Source organism: Lampetra fluviatilis, chromosome 81 (assembly GCF_964198595.1).
Source record: "Lampetra fluviatilis chromosome 81, kcLamFluv1.1, whole genome shotgun sequence".
Lineage (NCBI taxonomy): Eukaryota > Metazoa > Chordata > Hyperoartia > Petromyzontiformes > Petromyzontidae > Lampetra > Lampetra fluviatilis.
This window is the reverse complement of record NC_136355.1, coordinates 1,617,549-1,640,669: the sequence shown is the minus strand read 5'-3', so window position 1 is coordinate 1,640,669 and position 23,121 is coordinate 1,617,549. Positions and strand designations below refer to the sequence as shown.

General features: G+C 56.7%; 1 protein-coding gene across 4 annotated transcripts in view; it reads left to right on the top strand.

The window, feature by feature from the left end:
* The window catches only part of LOC144953717 (uncharacterized), a 29,477-nt gene extending 7,110 nt beyond the window's left edge, over window positions 1-22,367 (top strand). For 2 of the 4 annotated variants that reach the window (XM_078884283.1, XM_078884280.1), the window contains 11 exons: window positions 645-704; window positions 1,967-2,271; window positions 3,622-3,705; window positions 4,061-4,134; window positions 5,325-5,412; window positions 6,532-6,730; window positions 11,179-11,312; window positions 15,316-15,436; window positions 19,618-19,760; window positions 20,941-21,079; window positions 22,271-22,367. In XM_078884283.1, coding sequence (XP_078740409.1) covers window positions 645-704; window positions 1,967-2,271; window positions 3,622-3,705; window positions 4,061-4,134; window positions 5,325-5,412; window positions 6,532-6,730; window positions 11,179-11,312; window positions 15,316-15,436; window positions 19,618-19,760; window positions 20,941-21,079; window positions 22,271-22,305 — 1,382 coding nt within the window. In that variant the 3' untranslated portion in view covers window positions 22,306-22,367. The remainder of the gene's footprint in view (window positions 1-644; window positions 705-1,966; window positions 2,272-3,621; window positions 3,706-4,060; window positions 4,135-5,324; window positions 5,413-6,531; window positions 6,731-11,178; window positions 11,313-15,315; window positions 15,437-19,617; window positions 19,761-20,940; window positions 21,080-22,270) is intronic. The other 2 variants (XM_078884281.1, XM_078884282.1) reach the window with 2 other exon arrangements.
* Window positions 22,368-23,121: the final 754 nt, after the last annotated feature.

The following is a 23,121-nucleotide window of genomic DNA, read 5'->3' as shown; positions in this document are numbered from 1 at the left end:
CACCCACTCACCCACCCACTGACCCACCCACTCACCCACCCACTCACCCACCCACTCACTCACCCACTCACTCACCCACCCACTCACCCACCCACTGACCCACCCACTCACCCACTCACTCACCCACCCACTCACTCACTCACCCACTCACTCACCCACCCACTCACCCACCCACTGACCCACCCACTCACCCACCCACTCACTCACCCACTCACTCACCCACCCACCCACTCACCCACCCACTGACCCACTCACCCACCCACTCACCAGAGGTCGCAAACGGGTTTTGATTCCTTACCCGTACCCGGCTGGGTACGGGTAGCCGGGTATCGGGTACCTGGTTGCGACCTCTGCCACTCACCCACTCACCCACCCACCCCCTCACCCAATCACACAATCATTCGCGTACTCACTCAATCACTCGTCCACTCAATCACCCACTCACCCACCCACTCTCTCACCTACCCATTAACCCACTCACCCACTCACTCACTCACTCACCCACCCACTCACTCACTCACCCACTCACTCACCCACCCACTCACCATCCACTCACCCACCCCACCACCCACTCACCCACCCACTCTCTCACCTACCCACTAACCCACCCACTCACCACCCTCTTTCTGTCTCTGTGGGAGTAGAGAAGACACTGACGGTGCCTCTGCTGAAGCCAGCCACGCTACACCCTCCCCCCTTCCTTGGTGAGCTACCCCCTCACGCACCTACTCACCTGCTCACTCACTCACCCACTCACTCACCCACCCACCCACTCACCCACCCACCCACTCATCCACTCACCCACTCACTCACCTGCTCACTCACTCATCCACGCACTCACACATTCACTCACTTACATATTAACTCACCGACTCACTCACTCTGTCACTCACCCACGCAGTCACTCACCCATTCACCTACTCACCCACTCACCCACTCACTCACCTGCTCACTCACTCACCCACGCACTCACACATTCACTCACATATTAACTCACCGACTCACCCACTCTGTCACTCACCCACGCAGTCACTCACCCATTCACCTACTCACCCACTCACCCACCTACTCACTCACCCATCCACTCACTCGCTCACCCACTCACTCACCCATCCGCTCACCCACTCACCCACTCATCCACTCACCTACCCTCTCACGCATTCACATGATGGTTGTTGATTAGTGGTAGTTTAATTGTTACTGTAGTTGTGGCGGTTGTTGTGGCTGAATTGTGGTTGTGGCTAGAGGCCAGCCGAAACCGAATTTTGGTCGGCCTCTAGTTGTGGTGGTTGTTGTTGTTGTGGCGTTTAGTGTTGTGGTTGAATTGTGGTTGTGGCAGTTGTTGTTGTTGTTGTGGCGTTTAGTGTTGTGGTTGAATTGTGGTTGTGGCAGTTGTTGTTGTGGTGGTTAGTGTTGTGGTTGAATTGTAGTTGTGGTTGTGGCGATTGTTGTTGTTGTGGTGGTTAGTGTTGTGGTTGAATTGTGGTTGTGGCGGCTAGTGTTGTGGTTGAATTGTGGTTGTGATTGTGGCGGTTGTTGTTGTTGTGGTGGTTAGTGTTGTGGTTGAATTGTGGTTGTGGTTGTGGCGGTTGTTGTTGTGGTGGTTAGTGTTGTGGTTGAATTGTGGTTGTGGTTGTGGCGGTTGTTGTGGCGGTTAGTGTTGTGGTTGAATTGTGGTTGTGGTTGTGGCGGTTGTTGTGGCGGTTAGTGTTGTGGTTGAATTGTGGTTGTGGTTGTGGCGGTTGTTGTTGTTGTGGTGGTTAGTGTTGTGGTTGAGTTGTGGTTGTGGCGGTTGTTGTTGTGGCGGTTAGTGTTGTGGTTGAATTGCGGTTGTGATTGTGGCGGTTGTTGTTGTTGTGGCGTTTAGTGTTGTGGTTGAATTGTGATTGTGGCGGTTGTTGTTGTTGTGGCGGTTAGTGTTGTGGTTGAATTGTAGTTGTGGTTGTGGCGGTTGTTGCTGTTGTAGGTTCCTCCGTTGCATCTCTGCCTGAAGGTTCTGCCAGTGAAAAGGCGTCCGGTGAAGCGGAGGAGACAGATCGGGGAGACACGGTGGAGACGCAGGGAGACACTGGGGAGACACGGGGAGACACGGAGACACGGGGAGACGCGGAGACACGGGGAGACGCTGGGGAGACACGGGAAGATGCCGGGGATATGCGGGGAGACGCCGGGGAGACACGGGGAGACGCCGAGGAGACACAGGGAGACACGGAGGAGACGGCTCGGGGAGACGCGGAGGAGACACAGGGAGACACGGAGACACGGGGAGACGTGAGTACGGACACGTCGGCACGCAGGGGAGACACGGGGAGACACGGGGAGACATGTGGAGACACGGGGAGCCACGGGGAGACACGGGGAGACACGTGGAGGGTGGGGGAGACACGCGGAGACACGCGGAGACACGGGGAGACACGGGGAGGGTGGGGGAGACACGCGGGGACACGCGGGGACACGCGGGGACATGGTGAGACACGGGGACATGGAGAGACATGTGGAGACACGGGGAGACACGCGGAGACACGGGGAGACACGGGGAGACACGCGGAGACACGGGGAGACACGCGGAGACACGGGGAGACACGGGGAGACACGCGGAGACACGGGGAGACACGGGGAGATACGTGGAGGGTGGGGGAGACACGTGGAGACACGTGGAGACACGCGGAGACACGGGGAGACACGGGGAGGGTGGGGGAGACACGCGGAGACACGCGGGGACACGCGGAGACACGCGGGGACATGGTGAGACACGGGGACATGGAGAGACATGGGGAGACACGGGGAGACACGTGGACACGCGGAGACACGGGGAGACACGTGGAGACACGTGGAGACACGTGGAGGGTGGGGGTAGACACGCGGAGACACGTCACACTTTGTCACAGGCTCCTCTGATGGCCACAGCTGCAGCACGGAATTCTTGATGTGGGTGGGGCGGGCGGGCGGGTGAGCGGGTGAGTGGGTGAGTGAGTGGGTGAGTGGGTGGGTGGGTGGGTGAGTGAGTGAGTGGGTGGGTGAGCGGGTGGGTGGGTGAGTGTGTGAGTGGGTGGGTGAGTGAGTGAGTGAGTGGGTGAGCGGGTGGGTGGGTGGGTGAGTGTGTGAGTGGGTGGGTGAGTGAGTGGGTGAGTGGGTGGGTGAGTGAGTGAGTGGGTCAGCGGGTGGGTGGGTGGGTGAGTGTGTGAGTGGGTGGGTGAGTGAGTGAGTGAGTGAGTGGGTGAGTGGGTGGGTGAGTGAGTGAGTGGGTGAGCGGGTGGGTGGGTGGGTGAGTGTGTGAGTGGGTGGGTGAGTGAGTTGGTGAGTGGGTGGGTGAGTGAGTGAGTGGGTCAGCGGGTGGGTGGGTGGGTGAGTGTGTGAGTGGGTGAGCGGGTGGGCGAGTGAGTGAGTGGGTGGGTGAGTGAGTGAGTGAGTGGGTGAGTGGGTGGGTGAGTGGGTGAGTGGGTGGGTGATCGGGTGAGTGAGTGGGTGAGCGGGCGAGTGGGTGAGCGGGTGAGCGGGTGGGCGAGGAGTGAGTGGGTGGGTGGGTGAGCTGGCGGGCGAGTGGGTGAGTGAGTGAGTGAGTAAGTGCCAAGGTGAGGATGACGACCCCCCCCCCCCCCGTGCCCCCCCCCCCCCCCCAAGGCCTCCAAGGACCCGGCCAGCCTCCTGCCTCCAGCAGAGAAGCAGAACAACAACAAAAAAACAACAACAACCAAGAGAGACAAGGTCAGTAGCACCACAACTACCACCACCACAACTACCACCACCACCACTATCACCACCACTATCACCACCACAACCACTACCACAACCAAGGTTGTTGTTGAGTATGGTTGTTGTTGAGTTGGTTGTTGTTGAGTTGGTGGTCGTGGTGGTGGTTGTGGTGGTGGTGGTTGTGGTGGTGGTGGTGGTGGTCGTGGTGGTGGTTGTGGTGGTGGTGGTTGTGGTGGTGGTGGTGGTGGTTGTGGTGGTGGTGGTGGTTGTGGTGGTGGTGGTGGTGGTGGTTGTGGTTGTGGTGGTGGTGGTGGTTGTGGTGGTGGTGGTTGTTGTAAAATTGTGGTGATTGTTGTGGAATGGACAGGAAGTTGGCGGTTCATCAGAGGAGGATTCTGGGACAAACTACTTCCTGCAGTGTCTACCACAGCCAGTGTGGGGGTCAGAGGACAGCGCAACAACCACAACAACCACAACCACCACAACCACCACCACCACAACAACCACCACCACAACAACCACCACAACCACCACCACCACAACAACCACCACAACCATCACCACTGTCACCACAACAACAACAATCACCATAACTACCACCACAACAACCATCACAACTACCACCACAACAACCATCACAACAACCACTACCACCACAACAACCATCACAACCACCACCACAACCACAACCACCACAACAACCATCACAACCACCACCACAACCACCACCACCACAACCACCACAACCACCACCACAACAACCATCACAACCATCACCACCACAACAACCACCGTCACCACAACAACAACAATTACCACAACTACCACCACAACAACCACTACCCCCCCCCCCCCGTGTCTCACCGTGTCTCCTCGTGTCTCACCGTGTCTCACCGTGTCTCCTCGTGTCTCCCCCGTGTCTCCCCCGTGTCTCCCCGTGTCTCACCGTGTCTCCTCGTGTCTCACCGTGTCTCCTCGTGTCTCCTTGTGTCTTACCGTGTCTCCTCGTGTTTCACCGTGTCTGCTCGTGTCTCACCGTGTCTCACCGTGTCTCCTCGTGTCTCCTCGTGTCTCCTCGTGTCTCCCCCGTGTCTCCCCCGTGTCTCCTTGTGTCTCACCGTGTTTCCTCGTGTCTCACCGTGTCTCCCCGTGTCTCCCCGTGTCTCACCGTGTCTCCTCGTGTCTCACCGTGTCTCACCGTGTCTCCCCGTGTCTCTCCCCGTGTCTCTCCCCGTGTCTCTCCCCGTGTCTCCCCCGTGTCTCCCCCGTGTCTCCCCCGTGTCACCCCGTGTCTCCCCGTGTCTCCCCCGTGTCTCACCGTGTCTCTCCGTGTCTCCCCCTGTCTCACCGTGTCTCCCCCTTGTCTCACCGTGTCTCCCCCGTGTCTCACCGTGTCTCCCCCTGTCTCACCGTGTCTCCCCCGTGTCTCACCGTGTCTCCCCCGTGTCTCACCGTGTCTCACCGTGTCTCCCCCGTGTCTCCCACGTGTCTCACCGTGTCTCCCCATATCTCACCGTGTCTCCCCCGTGTCTCACCGTGTCTCTCCCATGTCTCACCGTGTCTCTCCCATGTCTCACCGTGTCTCCCCGTGTCTCACCCTGTCTCCCCGTGTCCCCCCTGTGTCTCTGTAGGGGACGCTCCAAGGCAGAGGGAGAGTTGCTGTTCCCAGCCACAGAAACAACATTCGTCTTCGGACAAAACATGAACGAGAGGGTGGTGGTGAGTACAACAACAACCACCACAATCACCACAATCACCACAGCCACCACAACCACCACAACCACCACAACAACCACAGCCACCACAACAACCACAGCCACCACAACAATCACAGCCACCACAACAACCACCACAGCCACCACAACCACCACAGCCACCACAACCACCACAACCACCACAACAACCACAGCCACCACAACCACCACAACCACCACAACAACCACTACCACAACAACCACTACCACAACAACCACTACCACAACCACCACAACCACCACAGCCACCACAACCACAACAACCACCACAACCACAACAACCACTACCACAACCACCACAACCACCACAACCACTACTCCCACCACAGCCACCACAACCACCACAACCACAACAACCACTACCACAACCACCACAACCACCACAACCACAACAACCACTACCACAACAACCACTACCACAACAACCACTACCACAACCACCACAACCACCACAGCCACCACAACCACCACAACCACAACAACCACTACCACAACAACCACTACCACAACCACCACAACCACCACAACCACCACAACCACCACAGCCACCACAACCACCACAACCACAACAACCACTACCACAACAACCACTACCACAACAACCACAACAACCACTACCACAACAACCACTACCACAACAACCACTACCACAACCACCACAACCACCACAGCCACCACAACCACCACAACCACAACAACCACTACCACAACAACCACTACCACAACCACAACAACCACTACCACAACCACCACAACCACCACAACCACCACAACCACCACAACCACCACAGCCACCACAACCACCACAACCACAACAACCACTACCACAACAACCACTACCACAACAACCACTACCACAACAACCACTACCACAACCACCACATCCACCACAACCACTACTCCCACCACAGCGACCACAACCACCACAACCACCAATACCATGCCCCCCCCCCCCCATGCCCCCTTCTCCCTCCCCCCGTGACCCCCACATGACCCCCTTTCCCCCCCCACTGTGACCCCCCCCCGTGACCCCCCCCTCCCCCCCCGGTGACCCCTCGTGACCCCCCCGTGACCCCCGTGACAGAGCCCTGTGCGTGGCGACGAGGCTGAGCGTGGAGCTGAGGGCAGCGAGCGGGACGGAGGGGAGGGGGGGGAGGAGGGGGGGGAGACGTCAACAACAACAACAACAGCAGCAGCCACCACGTCAACAACAACAACCTTGATGACGTCATCGTCGCCGTCGTCACGCGGGAATCACTCGCCCGGCGTGTCGACGCTCACCGGTAAACTCACCCTCACCCTCATACTCGCCCTCGCGCTCACCCTCGCACTCACCCTCATGCTCACCCTCATACTCGCCCTCGCGCTCACCCTCACGCTCACCCTCATACTCGCCCTCATACTCACCCTCGCGCTCACCCTCGCACTCACCCTCATGCTCACCCTCACCGTGTATCATACTCACCCTCATGCTCACCCTCGCACTCACCCTCACCGTGTATCACACTCACCCTCATGCTCACCCTCACACTCACCCTCATGCTCACCCTCGCACTCACCCTCACCGTGTATCACACTCACCCTCATGCTCACCCTCACACTCACCCTCATACTCACCCTCACACTCACCCTCACGCTCACCGCTCACCGTGTATCACACTCACCCTCACGCTCACCCTCATACTCACCCTCATACTCACCCTCATACTCACCCTCACGCTCACCCTCACGCTCACCGCTCACCGTGTATCACACTCACCCTCACGCTCACCCTCATACTCACCCTCACGCTCACCCTCACGCTCACCGCTCACCGTGTATCACACTCACCCTCACGCTCACCCTCATACTCACCCTCATACTCACCCTCATACTCACCCTCACGCTCACCCTCACGCTCACCGCTCACCGTGTATCACACTCACCCTCACACTCACCCTCATACTCACCCTCACGCTCACCCTCACGCTCACCGCTCACCGTGTATCACACTCACCCTCACGCTCACCCTCATACTCACCCTCACGCTCACCCTCACCGTGTATCACACTCACCCTCATGCTCACCCTCATACTCACCCTCACGCTCACCCTCACCGTGTATCACACTCACCCTCATACTCACCCTCATACTCACCCTCACGCTCACCCTCGCACTCACCCTCATGCTCACCCTCACCGTGTATCACACTCACCCTCATGCTCACCCTCATACTCACCCTCACGCTCACCCTCACCGTGTATCACACTCACCCTCATACTCACCCTCATACTCACCCTCACGCTCACCCTCGCACTCACCCTCATGCTCACGCTCACCGTGTATCATACTCACCCTCATGCTCACCCTCGCACTCACCCTCATGCTCACCCTCACCGTGTATCACGCTCACCCTCACGCTCACCCTCGCACTCACCCTCATGCTCACCCTCACCGTGTATCACACTCACCCTCACGCTCACCCTCACGCTCACCCTCACCGTGTATCATGCTCACCCTCACACTCACCCTCATGCTCACCCTCACCGTGTATGACGCTCACCCTCACGCTCACCCTCGCACTCACCCTCATGCTCACCCTCACCGTGTATCACACTCACACTCACACTCACCCTCACGCTCACCCTCACCGTGTATCACACTCACACTCACACTCACCCTCACGCTCACCCTCACCGTGTATCATGCTCACTCTCACACTCACCCTCGCACTCACCCTCACGCTCGCCCTCACCGTGTATCACACTCACCCTCACGCTCACCCTCGCACTCACCCTCATGCTCACCCTCACCGTGTATCATGCTCACCCTCACACTCACCGTGTATCACACTCACCCTCACGCTCACCCTCACCGCTCACCCTCATGCTCACCCTCATGCTCACCCTCACACTCACCCTCACCATCACACTCACCGTGTATCACACTCACCCTCACGCTCACCCTCGCACTCACCCTCATGCTCACCCTCATGCTCACCCTCACCGTGTATCACACTCACCCTCACCCTCACGCTCACCCTCATGCTCACCCTCATGCTCACCCTCACCGTGTATCACACTCACCCTCACGCTCACGCTCACCCTCACGCTCACCCTCACGCTCACCCTCATGCTCACCCTCACCGTGTATCACACTCACCCTCACGCTCACCCTCACGCTCACCCTCGTGCTCACCCTCACACTCACCCTCACCATCACACTCACCGTGTATCACACTCACCCTCACGCTCACCCTCGCACTCACCCTCATGCTCACCCTCACGCTCACCCTCGCACTCACCCTCACGCTCACCCTCACGCTCACCCTCGCACTCACCCTCATGCTCACCCTCACGCTCACCCTCGCACTCACCCTCATGCTCACCCTCACCATCACACTCACCGTGTATCACACTCACTGTGTAACTGTGTCTCCCTCCCCCATCTCCCCCCCCGTGTCTCCCCCCCCGTGTCTCCCCCCCCCCATCTCCCCCCCCGTGTCTCCCCCCCCCGTGTCTCCCCCCCCCGTGTCTCCCCCCCCGTGTCTCCCCCCCCCCATCTCCCCCCCCGTGTCTCCCCCCCCCATCTCCCCCCCCGTGTCTCCCCCCCCCGTGTCTCCCCCCCCCGTGTCTCCCCCCCCCCCATCTCCCCCCCCGTGTCTCCCCCCCCCGTGTCTCCCCCCCCCGTGTCTCCCCCCCGTGTCTCCCCCCCCCGTGTCTCCCCCCCCCATCTCCCCCCCCGTGTCTCCCCCCCCCGTGTCTCCCCCCCCCATCTCCCCCCCCCCGTGTCTCCCCCCCCCGTGTCTCCCTCCCCCATCTCCCCCCCCCGTGTCTCCCTCCCCCATCTCCCCCCCCCCGTGTCTCCCCCCCCCCGTGTCTCCCCCCCCGTGTCTCCCCCCCCCGTGTCTCCCCCCCCCCATCTCCCCCCCCCCGTGTCTCCCCCCCCCCGTGTCTCCCTCCCCCATCTCCCCCCCCGTGTCTCCCCCCCCCCGTGTCTCCCCCCCCCATCTCCCCCCCCCGTGTCTCCCCCCCCCGTGTCTCCCCCCCCCATCTCCCCCCCCCGTGTCTCCCCCCCCCCGTGTCTCCCCCCCCCGTGTCTCCCCCCCCCATCTCCCCCCCCGTGTCTCCCCCCCCCCGTGTCTCCCCCCCCCGTGTCTCCCCCCCCGTGTCTCCCCCCCCCGTGTCTCCCCCCCCCATCTCCCCCCCCGTGTCTCCCCCCCCCGTGTCTCCCCCCCCCATCTCCCCCCCCCCGTGTCTCCCCCCCCCGTGTCTCCCTCCCCCATCTCCCCCCCCCGTGTCTCCCTCCCCCATCTCCCCCCCCCGTGTCTCCCCCCCCCGTGTCTCCCCCCCGTGTCTCCCCCCCCCGTGTCTCCCCCCCCCATCTCCCCCCCCCGTGTCTCCCCCCCCCGTGTCTCCCCCCCCCATCTCCCCCCCCGTGTCTCCCCCCCCCGTGTCTCCCCCCCCCCGTGTCTCCCCCCCCGTGTCTCCCCCCCCCGTGTCTCACCCCCCCATCTCCCCCCCCGTGTCTCCCCCCCCCGTGTCTCCCTCCCCATCTCCCCCCCCGTGTCTCCCCCCCCCGTGTCTCCCCCCCCCCCATCTCCCCCCCCGCCCCCCCCGTGTCTCCCCCCCCCGTGTCTCCCTCCCCCATCTCCCCCCCCCCGTGTCTCCCCCCCCCGTGTCTCCCCCCCCCATCTCCCCCCCCGTGTCTCCCCCCCCCGTGTCTCCCCCCCCCCATCTCCCCCCCCGTGTCTCCCCCCCCCCGTGTCTCCCTCCCCCATCTCCCCCCCCGTGTCTCCCCCCCCCCCATCTCCCCCCCCGTGTCTCCCCCCCCCGTGTCTCCCCCCCCCATCTCCCCCCCCGTGTCTCCCCCCCCCGTGTCTCCCTCCCCATCTCCCCCCCCGTGTCTCCCCCCCCATCTCCCCCCCCGTGTCTCCCCCCCCCGTGTCTCCCTCCCCCATCTCCCCCCCCCGTCTCTCCCCCCCCCATCTCCCCCCCCGTCTCTCCCCCCCCCGTGTCTCCCCCCCCCATCTCCCCCCCCGTGTCTCCCCCCCCCGTGTCTCCCTCCCTCATCTCCCCCCCCCGTGTCTCCCCCCCCCATCTCCCCCCCCGTGTCTCCCCCCCGTGTCTCCCCCCCCATCTCCCCCCCCGTGTCTCCCCCCCCCGTGTCTCCCTCCCCCATCTCCCCCCCGTGTCTCCCCCCCCCATCTCCCCCCCCGTGTCTCCCCCCCCCGTGTCTCCCTCCCCCATCTCCCCCCCCCGTCTCTCCCCCCCCCATCTCCCCCCCCGTCTCTCCCCCCCCCGTGTCTCCCCCCCCCCATCTCCCCCCCCGTGTCTCCCCCCCCCGTGTCTCCCTCCCCCATCTCCCCCCCCCCGTCTCTCCCCCCCCCATCTCCCCCCCCCGTCTCTCCCCCCCCCGTGTCTCCCCCCCCCATCTCCCCCCCCGTGTCTCCCCCCCCCCGTGTCTCCCTCCCTCATCTCCCCCCCCCGTGTCTCCCCCCCCCCATCTCCCCCCCCGTGTCTCCCCCCCCGTGTCTCCCCCCCCATCTCCCCCCCCGTGTCTCCCCCCCCCGTGTCTCCCTCCCCCATCTCCCCCCCCCGTCTCTCCCCCCCCCATCTCCCCCCCCGTCTCTCCCCCCCCGTGTCTCCCCCCCCCATCTCCCCCCCCGTGTCTCCCCCCCCCGTGTCTCCCTCCCTCATCTCCCCCCCCCGTGTCTCCCCCCCCCATCTCCCCCCCCGTGTCTCCCCCCCAGGCGTGTCTCCCTCCCCGTGTCTGCGTACGCTGGAGGAGTCGGCTGCTGCCTACACAGAGGCCACCAGCAAGCGCTGCCTGCTGGAGACCGTGGAGACACGGACTGGCGAAGAGGCGGAGAGCAACGTGCTGCAGGTAGCCTCTACGCTACATTATATACTACTTTATATACTATACACTATACACGACACTACTACACTATACACTACACACTTAAAACTACACACTATACACTACTACACTATACACTACTACACTACACTATACACTACCACCACTACACTATACACTACACTATACATTACTACACTACACTATACACTACACACTTTACACTACTACACTATACACTACACTACACACTATACACTACACACTATACACTACTACACTATACACTACTACACTACACTATACACTACTACACTACACTATACACTACACACTATACACTACTACACTATACACTACTACACTACACTATACACTACACACTTTACACTACACACTATACACTACTACACTATACACTACTACACTACACTATACACTACCACACTACACTATACACTACACTATACATTACTACACTACACTATACACTACACTATACACTACATTACACACTACACTACACACTACTACACACTACTATACATTATATACTACACTACACTACCCACTACACGGAGGCCACCAGCAAGCAGCCGTCCTCAGGTGAAGAACAGGTCTGTCGGAAAGACAGCGTCTCGACAGACCTGTTCTTCACCTGAGGACGGCTGCTTGCGTTGTGGCCGAAACGTCGTGAGAATTATTTTATTATGTTTTATTATTTTATTATGTTTTATTATTTTATTATGTTTTATTATTTTATTATGTTTTATTATTTTATTATGTTTTATTATTTTATTATGCTTTATTATTTTATTATGTTTTATTATTTTATTATGTTTTATTATTTTATTATGTTTTATTATTTTATTATGTTTTATTATTTTATTATTTTAATATTTTCCTTCTACGTGGTGACTTTACCGAAAGAACCAATAAGATGAATCCCTGCTGCAGTCACGAAAGCTTTAAATCGAAACTGTGAGTGTTGTTGTATGTGTGAGTGTTGTGTGTATGTGTGAGTGAATGCTGTACTGTGTGTGTGTGTGAGTGTTGTACTGTGTGTGTGTGTGTTGTGTGTGTGTGTGAGTGTTTTGTGTGTGTGTGTGAGTGTTGTGTGTGTGAGTGAGTGTTGTGTGTGTGAGTGAGTGTTGTGTGTGTGTGTGAGTGTTGTTGTGTGAGTGTGAGTGTTGTATGTGTGTGAGTGTTGTGTGTGTGAGTGTTGTGTGTGTGAGTGTTGTGTGTGTGTGTGTGTTGTGTGTGTGAGTGTTGTGTGTGTGTGTGTGAGTGTTGTGTGTGTGTGAGTGTTGTGTGTGTGTGAGTGTTGTGTGTGTGTGTGTGTTGTGTGTGTGTGTGAGTGTTTTGTGTGTGTGTGTGAGTGTTGTGTGTGTGAGTGAGTGTTGTGTGTGTGAGTGAGTGTTGTGTGTGTGTGTGAGTGTTGTTGTGTGAGTGTGAGTGTTGTATGTGTGAGTGAATGCTGTACTGTGTGTGTGAGTGTTGTGTGTGTGTGTGTGAGTGTTGTGTGTGTGTGAGTGTTGTGTGTGTGTGTGTGAGTGTGTGTGTGTGTGTGTGTTGTGTGTGTGAGTGTTGTGTGTGTGTGTGTGAGTGTTGTGTGTGTGTGAGTGTTGTGTGTGTGAGTGTTGTGTGTGTGTGTGTGAGTGTTGTGTGTGTGTGAGTGTTGTGTGTGTGTGTGTGAGTGAATGCTGTACTGTGTGTGTGAGTGTTGTGTGTGTGAGTGTTGTGTGTGTGTGTGTGAGTGTTGTGTGTGTGTGAGTGTTGTGTGTGTATGTGTGAGTGTTGTGTGTGTGTGAGTGTTGTGTGTGTGTGTGTGAGTGTTGTGTGTGTGTGAGTGTTGTGTGTGTATGTGTGAGTGTTGTGTGTGTGTGTGAGTGAGTGTTGTGTGTGTGAGTGAGTGTTGTACTGTGTGTATGTGTGAGTGTTGTGTGTGTGTGTGTTGTGTGTGTGTGTGAGTGTTGTGTGTGTGTGTGAGTGTTGTGTGTGTGAGTGAGTGTTGTGTGTGTATGTGTGAGTGTTGTGTGTGTGAGTGAGTGTTGTGTGTGTATGTGTGAGTGTTGTGTGTGTGTGTGAGTGTTGTGTTTGTGTGTGAGTGTTGTACTGTGTGTGTGTGTGAGTGTTGTGTGTGTGTGTGTGTGAGTGTTGTGTGTGAGTGTTGTGTGTGTGTGTGAGTGTTGTGTGTGTGTGTGAGTGTTGTGTGTGTATGTGTGAGTGTTGTGTGTGTATGTGTGAGTGTTGTACTGTGTGTATGTGTGAGTGTTGTACTGTGTGTATGTGTGAGTGTTGTGTGTGTATGTGTGAGTGTTGTGTGTGTGTGTGAGTGTTGTACTGTGTGTATGTGTGAGTGTTGTTGTGTGTGTGTGTGTGAGTAAATGTTGTACTGTGTGTGTGTGTGAGTGTTGTGTGTGTGTGTGAGTGTTGTGTGTGTGTGTGAGTGTTGTGTGTGTATGTGTGAGTGTTGTGTGTATGTGTGAGTGTTGTGTGTATGTGTGAGTGTTGTGTGTGTGTGTGAGTGTTGTGTGTGTATGTGTGAGTGTTGTGTGTGTGAGTGAGTGTTGTGTGTGTATGTGTGAGTGTTGTGTGTGTATGTGTGAGTGTTGTGTGTGTGTGTGAGTGTTGTACTGTGTGTGTGAGTGTTGCATGTGTGAGTGAATGCTGTACTGTGTGTGTGAGTGAGTGTTGTGTGTGTATGTGTGAGTGTTGTGTGTGTATGTGTGAGTGTTGTGTGTGAGTGTTGTGTGTGTGAGTGAGTGTTGTGTGTGTGAGTGAGTGTTGTGTGTGTATGTGTGAGTGTTGTGTGTGTGTGAGTGTTGTACTGTGTGTGTGAGTTGTACTGTGTGTGTGTGTTGTGTGTGTGTGAGTGTTGTGTGTGTGTGTGAGTGTTGTACTGTGTGTGTGAGTGTTGTGTGTGTGTGAGTGTTGTGTGTGTGTGTGTGTGAGTGTTGTACTGTGTGTGTGAGTGTTGTGTGTGTGTGTGAGTGTTGTGTGTGTGTGTGAGTGTTGTGTGTGTGTGAGTGTTGTGTGTGTGTGAGTGTTGTGTGTGTGTGTGTGTGAGTGTTGTGTGTGTGTGTGAGTGTTGTGTGTGTGTGTGAGTGTTGTGTGTGTGAGTGAATGTTGTACTGTGTGTGTGTGTTGTACTGTGTGTGTGTGAGTGTGAGTGTTGTGTGTGTGTGTGTGTGAGTAAATGTTGTACTGTGAGTGTTGTTGTGTGTGTGTGTGTGAGTAAATGTTGTACTGTGTGTGTGTGTGAGTGTTGTGTGTGTGTGTGTGAGTGTTGTGTGTGTGTGTGAGTGTTGTGTGTGTGTGTGTGAGTGTTGTGTGTGTGAGTGAATGTTGTACTGTGTGTGTGTGTGTTGTACTGTGTGTGTGTGTGTGAGTGTTGTGTGTGTGTGAGTGAATGTTGTACTGTGTGTGTGTGTGTGTTGTACTGTGTGTGTGTGAGTGTTGTACTGTGTGTGTGTGAATGTTGTACTGTGAGTGTTGTTGTGTGTGTGTGTGAGTGTTGTTGTGTGTGTGTGTGAGTGTTGTGTGTGTGAGTGTTGTGTGTGTGTGAGTGTTGTACTGTGTGTGTGAGTGAATGTTGTTGTGTGTGTGTGTGTGAGTAAATGTTGTACTGTGTGTGTGAGTGTTGTGTGTGTGTGTGTGAGTGTTGTGTGTGTGAGTGAATGTTGTACTGTGTGTGTGTGTGTTGTACTGTGTGTGTGTGTGTTGTGTGTGTGTGAGTGTTGTGTGTGTGTGTGAGTGTTGTGTGTGTGAGTGAGTGTTGTGTGTGTGAGTGAATGTTGTACTGTGTGTGTGTGTGTTGTACTGTGTGTGTGTGGAGTGTTGTGTGTGTGTGTGAGTGTTGTGTGTGTGAGTGAATGTTGTACTGTGTGTGTGTGTGGTACTGTGTGTGTGTGTGTGAATGTTGTTGTTGTGTGTGTGAGTGAATGTTGTACTGTGTGTGTGTGAGTGTGAGTGTTGTGTGTGTGTGAGTAAATGTTGTACTGTGTGTGTCTATGTTCCCGGCTAGGTGCAGTGCAAGTTGTTTGTTCTGGACGCTGCTGTCCAGTCTTGGGTGGAGCGAGGCCGCGGGAGTCTCCGGCTCAACGACATGGCCTCCCTTGACGATGGGTCTCTACAATCTCGCCTGGGTAACTCACCACTACTCACCACTACTCACCACTACACTCACCACCACACTCACTACACTCACCACTACACTCACCACTACACTCACTACTACACTCACTACACTCACCACTACACTCACCACTACTCACCACTACACTCACCACCACACTCACTACACTCACCACTACACTCACCACACTCACCACTACACTCACCACCACACTCACTACTACACTCACCACTACACTCACCACCACACTCACTACACTCACCACTACACTCACCACACTCACCACTACATTCACCACTACACTCACCACTACACTCACCACCACACTCACCACTACACTCACCACTACACTCACCACCACACTCACCACTACACTCACCACTACACTCACCACTACACTCACCACTACTCACCACTACACTCACTACACTCACCACTACTCACCACTACACTCACCACTACACTCACCACTACACTCACCACTACACTCACCACTACACTCACCACCACTCACCACTACTCACCACTACACTCACCACTACTCACCACTACACTCACCACTACACTCACCACTACTCACCACTACACTCACCACCACACTCACCACCACACTCACCACCACTACACTCACCACTACTCACCACTACACTCACCACCACACTCACCACTACACTCACCACTACACTCACCACTAACACTCACCACTACACTCACCACTACACTCACCACTACTCACCACTACACTCACCACCACACTCACCACTACACTCACTACACTCACCACCACACTCACCACACTCACCACTACACTCACCACTACACTCACCACCACACTCACCACCACACTCACCACTACACTCACCACCACACTCACCACCACCCACCAACACTCACCACTACTCACCACCACACTCACCACCACACTCACCACCACACTCACTACACTCACCACCACACTCACCACACTCACCACTACACTCACCACTACACTCACCACCACACTCACCACCACACTCACCACCACACTCACCACTACACTCACCACTACACTCACCACTACACTCACCACCACACTCACCACCACACTCACCACCACACTCACCACCACACACACCACTACACTCACCACTACACTCACCACCACACTCACCACCACACTCACCAACACACTCACCACCACACTCACCACTACACTCACCACTACACTCACCACTACACTCACCACTACACTCACCACCACACTCACCACCACACTCACCACTAACACTCACCACCACACTCACCACCACACTCACCACCACACTCACCACTACACTCACCACCACACTCACTACACTCACCACCACACTCACCACACTCACCACTACACTCACCACTACACTCACCACCACACTCACCACCACACTCACTACACTCACCACTACACTCACCACCACACTCACCACCACACTCACCACCACTCACCACTACTCACCACTAACACTCACCACCACACTCACTACACTCACCACCACACTCACCACACTCACCACTACACTCACCACTACACTCACCACTACTCACCACTAACATTCACCACTCACCACTACACTCACCACCACACTCAACACACTCACCACTACACTCACCACCACTCACCACTACTCACCACTAACACTCACCACTACACTCACCACCACACTCACCACCACACTCACTACACTCACCACCACACTCACCACTACACTCACCACCACACTCACCACCACACTCACCACACTCACCACCACTCACCACTACTCACCACTAACACTCACCACCACACTCACTACACTCACCACCACACTCACCACACTCACCACTACACTCACCACTACACTCACCACTACTCACCACTAACATTCACCACTCACCACTACACTCACCACCACACTCAACACACTCACCACTACACTCACCACCACACTCACCACCACACTCACCACCACACTCACCACACTCACCACTAACACTCACCACCACACTCACCACCACACTCACTACACTCACCACCACACTCACCACCACACTCACCACTACACTCACCACCACACTCACCACCACACTCACTACACTCACCACTACACTCACCACTACACTCACTACTACACTCACCACCACACTCACCACCACACTCACCACCACACTCACCACCACACTCACCACTACACTCACCACTACACTCACCACTACACTCACCACCACACTCACCACTACACTCACCACCACTCACCACCACACTCACTACACTCACCACCACACTCACCACACTCACCACTACACTCACCACTACACTCACCACCACACTCACCACCACACTCACCACCACACTCACCACCACACTCACCACCACACTCACCACCACACTCACCACCACACTCACCACCACTCACCACTACTCACCACTACACTCACCACCACACTCACCACTACACTCACCACTACACTCACCACCACACTCACCACCACACTCACCACCACACTTACCACCACACTCACTACACTCACCACCACACTCACCACCACACTCACCACCACACTCACCACCACACTCACCACCACTCACCACTACTCACCACTAACTCACCACCACACTCACTACACTCACCACTAACACTCACCACTCACCACTAACACTCACTACTAACACTCGCTACTCACTACGACTAGTGTAGTTGGTTGTATGGAGACGGAGCCTTCTTAGGAGGCAACACTTATAGGTAGGAACCAAGTGGACCAGCCTACAATAGATTAGATCGTCCGTCCGTCCGATGTCCGATTAGGTATAGCAACATCGCCCCCTACTGCAAACACTTGGCAGGACCCTACAAAAACCTTTAGACTCAGTGACGCTTTCCTGGCTAAACAAGTTTAACATTCCCTTATAATTCCCTGAGATAGCTTTTAATTAAAACATTAAAATAAAAAATTAACTCACAACGGCCTAAAGCCTACAGCTAGGCCTAAAGCCTAGAACTAGGCCTCAAACTCTCCCTTCGTATCGTCCGATTAGGTGTAGCAACATCGCCCCCTATTGCAAACACTTGGCAGGACCCTACAAAAACCTTTAGACTCAGTGAGGCTTTCCTGGCTAAACAAGTGTAATAATACATGATGTTTATATTATTTGGTTATTCGTTCCTACCAGCCCACTCCGCAGGGTCCTGTTTTAGCAATAACACAGAAGAAGGTCCCTAACACGAAGGGGTAATGGCCCCTTTTACCAGAGGTCACAACCGGGTACCCGACACCCGTACCCTACCCTACACCCTACCCGATACCCGTACCCTACCCGACACCCTACCCGACACCCGTACCCTACCCGACACCCGTACCCTACCCGACACCCGTACCCTACCCGACACCCTACCCGACACCCGTACCCTACCCGACACCCGTACCCTACCCGATACCCGTACCCTACCCGATACCCTACCCGACACCCGTACCCTACCCGATACCTGTACCCTACCCGACACCCGTACCCTACCCGATACCCGTACCCTACCCGATACCCGTACCCTACCCGACACCCGTACCCTACCCGATACCCGTACCCTACCCGACACCCGTACCCTACCCGACACCCGTACCCTACCCGATACCCGTACCCTACCCGATACCCGTACCTTACCCGATACCCGTACCCTACCCGACACCCGTACCCTACCCGATACCTGTACCCTACCCGACACCCGTACCCTACCCGATACCTGTACCCTACCCGACACCCGTACCCTACCCGATACCCGTACCCTACCCGACACCCGTACCCTACCCGATACCCGTACCCTACCCGACACCCGTACCCTACCCGATACCCGTACCCTACCCGACACCCGTACCCTACCCGACACCCGTACCCTACCCTACACCCGTACCCTACCCGATACCCTACCCGACACCCGTACCCTACCCGACACCCGTACCCTACCCGACACCCGTACGGGTAGGGTACGGGTATGGACAGGTACGGGTACGGGTACCCGTTTGCGACCCTGATGCGGCCGGGTACGGGTAAGGAATCAAAACCCGTTTGCGACCTCTGCCTTCTACCCAACACCCTAAAGAGGGGTACAGCCCCCGGGCTAACGTGTACCTAGTCACTGTGTGCACACCCATCACTACTAGTACTCACCACTCACCACTCCTCCCCCCCCCCCGTGCCCCCAGTGATGCGTACCCAGGGCAGCCTGCGGTTGATCCTGAACACCAAGGTGTGGGCACACATGCAGCTGGACAAGGCGAGCGAGCGCGGGGTGCGCGTCACGGCGCTCGACGCGGACGAGCAGAGAGTGCGAGTCTTCCTCATCACCGTGAGTGACACACACACAGACACACACACACAGACAGACACACACACAGACACACACAGACACACACACAGACACACACACAGACACACACAGACACACAGACACACACACACAGAGACACACACAGACACACACACAGACACACACACACACACAGACACACACACAGACACACAGACACACACACACAGAGACACACACAGACACACACACAGATATACACACACACAGAGACACACACAGACACACACAGAGACACAGACACACACAACAACAACAACCACCATTCGCCACTAAGTGGCGGTGACGTCACCACGACGCTTGTGCCAGGCCAAGTGCACCTTGAGGCCACGTGAAGTGTCGAACGCCCGCTGGCAGGAGGTCACGGGGCAGACCCAGGTGCCACGGGTCGACTGACCGAGATGACCGAGATGACTGACTGATGCACCACCTGTGCCCCCTACTGTACCAACTTGCTGTGCTTTAGCCACCCGGCGCTCCGCTCGTTGTTGTGAGCGTCGCTCCTCCGCCCTCCGTTGTTGCTGGAGGGCGACTGCCTCCAACTGCCCAGTAGCGTCCTTCACGAGCCTCCTCCACTGAGGCCGATCTTGACACCGCTGGTACCAGTCATCGGCAAGTCCACTCAGCTCCACATCCTCCTGTACCACATCACTCCATCTCTTGTGTCTCCCCCCCCCCCGTGTCTCCCCCCGTGTCTCCCCCGTGTCTCCCCCCGTGTCTCCCCCCGTGTCTCCCCCCCCCCGTGTCTCCCCCGTGTCTCCCCCCGTGTCTCCCCCCGTGTCTCCCCCCCCGTGTCTCCCCCCCCGTGTCTCCCCCCCCCCGTGTCTCCCCCCGTGTCTCCCCCCCCCGTGTCTCCCCCCGTGTCTCCCCCCCCCCCCGTGTCTCCCCCCGTGTCTCCCCCCCCGTGTCTCCCCTCCCCCCCCGTGTCTCCCCCCCTCCGTGTCTCCCCCCCCCCCGTGTCTCCCCCGTGTCTCCCCCGTGTCTCCCCCCGTGTCTCCCCCCCCGTGTCTCCCCCCCCCGTGTCTCCCCCCGTGTCTCCCCCGTGTCTCCCCCCGTGTCTCCCCCCCCCGTGTTTCCCCCCCCGTGTCTCCCCCCCCGTGTCTCTCTCCCCCGTGTCTCCCCCCCGTGTCTCCCCCCCCGTGTCTCCCCCGTGTCCCAGGCCAGCCTGAAAGACACGGGACAGCTGTTTGCGGCGCTCCATCACCGCATCCTGGCGCTGCGCAACAGAGACACGGAGACAGATGCAGCCACCACCACCACAACCACCACAACCTCCACAACCACCACCACCACCACAGGTATGCGGCCACCACCACCACAACCACCACAACCTCCACAACCACCACCACCACCACAGGTATGCGGCCACCACCACCACAACCACCACAACCACCACAACCACCACCACCACAGGTACGCAGCCACCACCACCACAACCACCACAACCACCACCACCACAGGTATGCAGCCACCACAACCACCACAACCTCCACAACCACCACCACCACCACAACCATCACCACCACCACAGGTACGCAACCACCACCACAACCACCACTCCCACCACAACCATCACCACCACAACCACAGGTGCACAGCCACCACCACAACCACCACAACCACTACCACCACCACAGGTATACAGCCACCACCACCACCACAACCACCACTCCCACCACCACCACAACCACTACCACCACAACGCCTCAGTAAGGTGATGGTGGTGATGAGATGATGGTGGTGATGGTGCTCTAGTGGTGATGGTAGTGATTTGGATGATGGTAGTGATGTTGCTATAGTGGTGGTGTTGATGATGGTGATGATGGTGGTAGTGATGGTGATGATGGTGGTGATGATGATGGTGATGATGGTGGTTATGGTGATGATGATGTTGGTAGTGATGGTTATGATGGTGGTAGTGATAGTGATGATGATGGTGGTAGTGATGGTGGTGATGGTGATGATGGTGGTTATGGTGATGATGATGTTGGTAGTGATGGTTATGATGGTGATGATGGTGGTAGTGATGGTGATGATGGTGGTAGTGATAGTGATGATGATGGTGGTAGTGATGGTGGTGATGGTGATGATGATGTTGGTAGTGATGGTGATGATGGTGATGATGATGTTGGTAGTGATGGTGATGATGGTGGTAGTGATGATGGTGATGATGGTGGTGATGATGGTGGTAGTGATGATGGTGTTGGTGGTAGTGATGATGGTGATGGTGATGATGGTAGTGATGATGATGGTGATGATGGTGATGATGATGATGATGGTAGTGATGGTGATGATGATGGTGGTAGTGATGATGGTGGTGGTAGTGATGGTGGTAGTGATGATGGTGGTGGTAGTGATGGTGGTAGTGATGGTAGTGATGATGGTGATGATGATGGTGATGATGATGGTGGTAGTGATGGTGGTAGTGATGGTGGTAGTGATGGTAGTGATGATGGTGATGATGATGGTTATGATCTTTCTTGGTTTAGGAGCTGAAGAACAGAAGCAGCCTTCAGCTCCATAGAACCACTCACTCACTCACCACTCACTCACCACTCACTCACTCACCACTCACTCACCACTCACTCACTCACCACTCACTCACTCACCACTCACCACTCACTCACCACTCACTCACTCACCACTCACTCACTCACCACTCACTCACTCACCACTCACTCACCACTCACTCACCACTCACTCACCACTCACTCACCACTCACTCACCACACACTCACCACTCACTCACCACTCACTCACCACTCACTCATACACCACTCACTCACCACTCACTCACCACTCACTCACTCACCACACACTCACCACTCACTCACCACTCACTCACCACTCACTCACCACACACTCACCACTCACTCACCACTCACTCACCACTCACTCATACACCACTCACTCACCACTCACTCACCACTCACTCACTCACCACACACTCACCACACACTCACCACTCACTCACCACTCACTCACTCACCACTCACTCACCACTCACTCACCACTCACTCACCACTCACTCACCACACACTCACCACTCACTCACCACTCACTCACTCACCACTCACTCACCACTCACTCACTCACCACACTCACCACTCACTCACCACTCACTCACTCACCACTCACTCACCACTCACTCACCACTCACTCACCACTCACTCACCACTCCTCACTCGCCACTCACTCACCACTCCTCACTCGCCACTCACTCACCACTCCTCACTCGCCACTCACTCACCACTCACTCACCACTCGCTCACTCACCACTCACTTGCCACTCACTCACCACTCACTCACCACTCAATCGCCACTCACTCGCCACTCACTC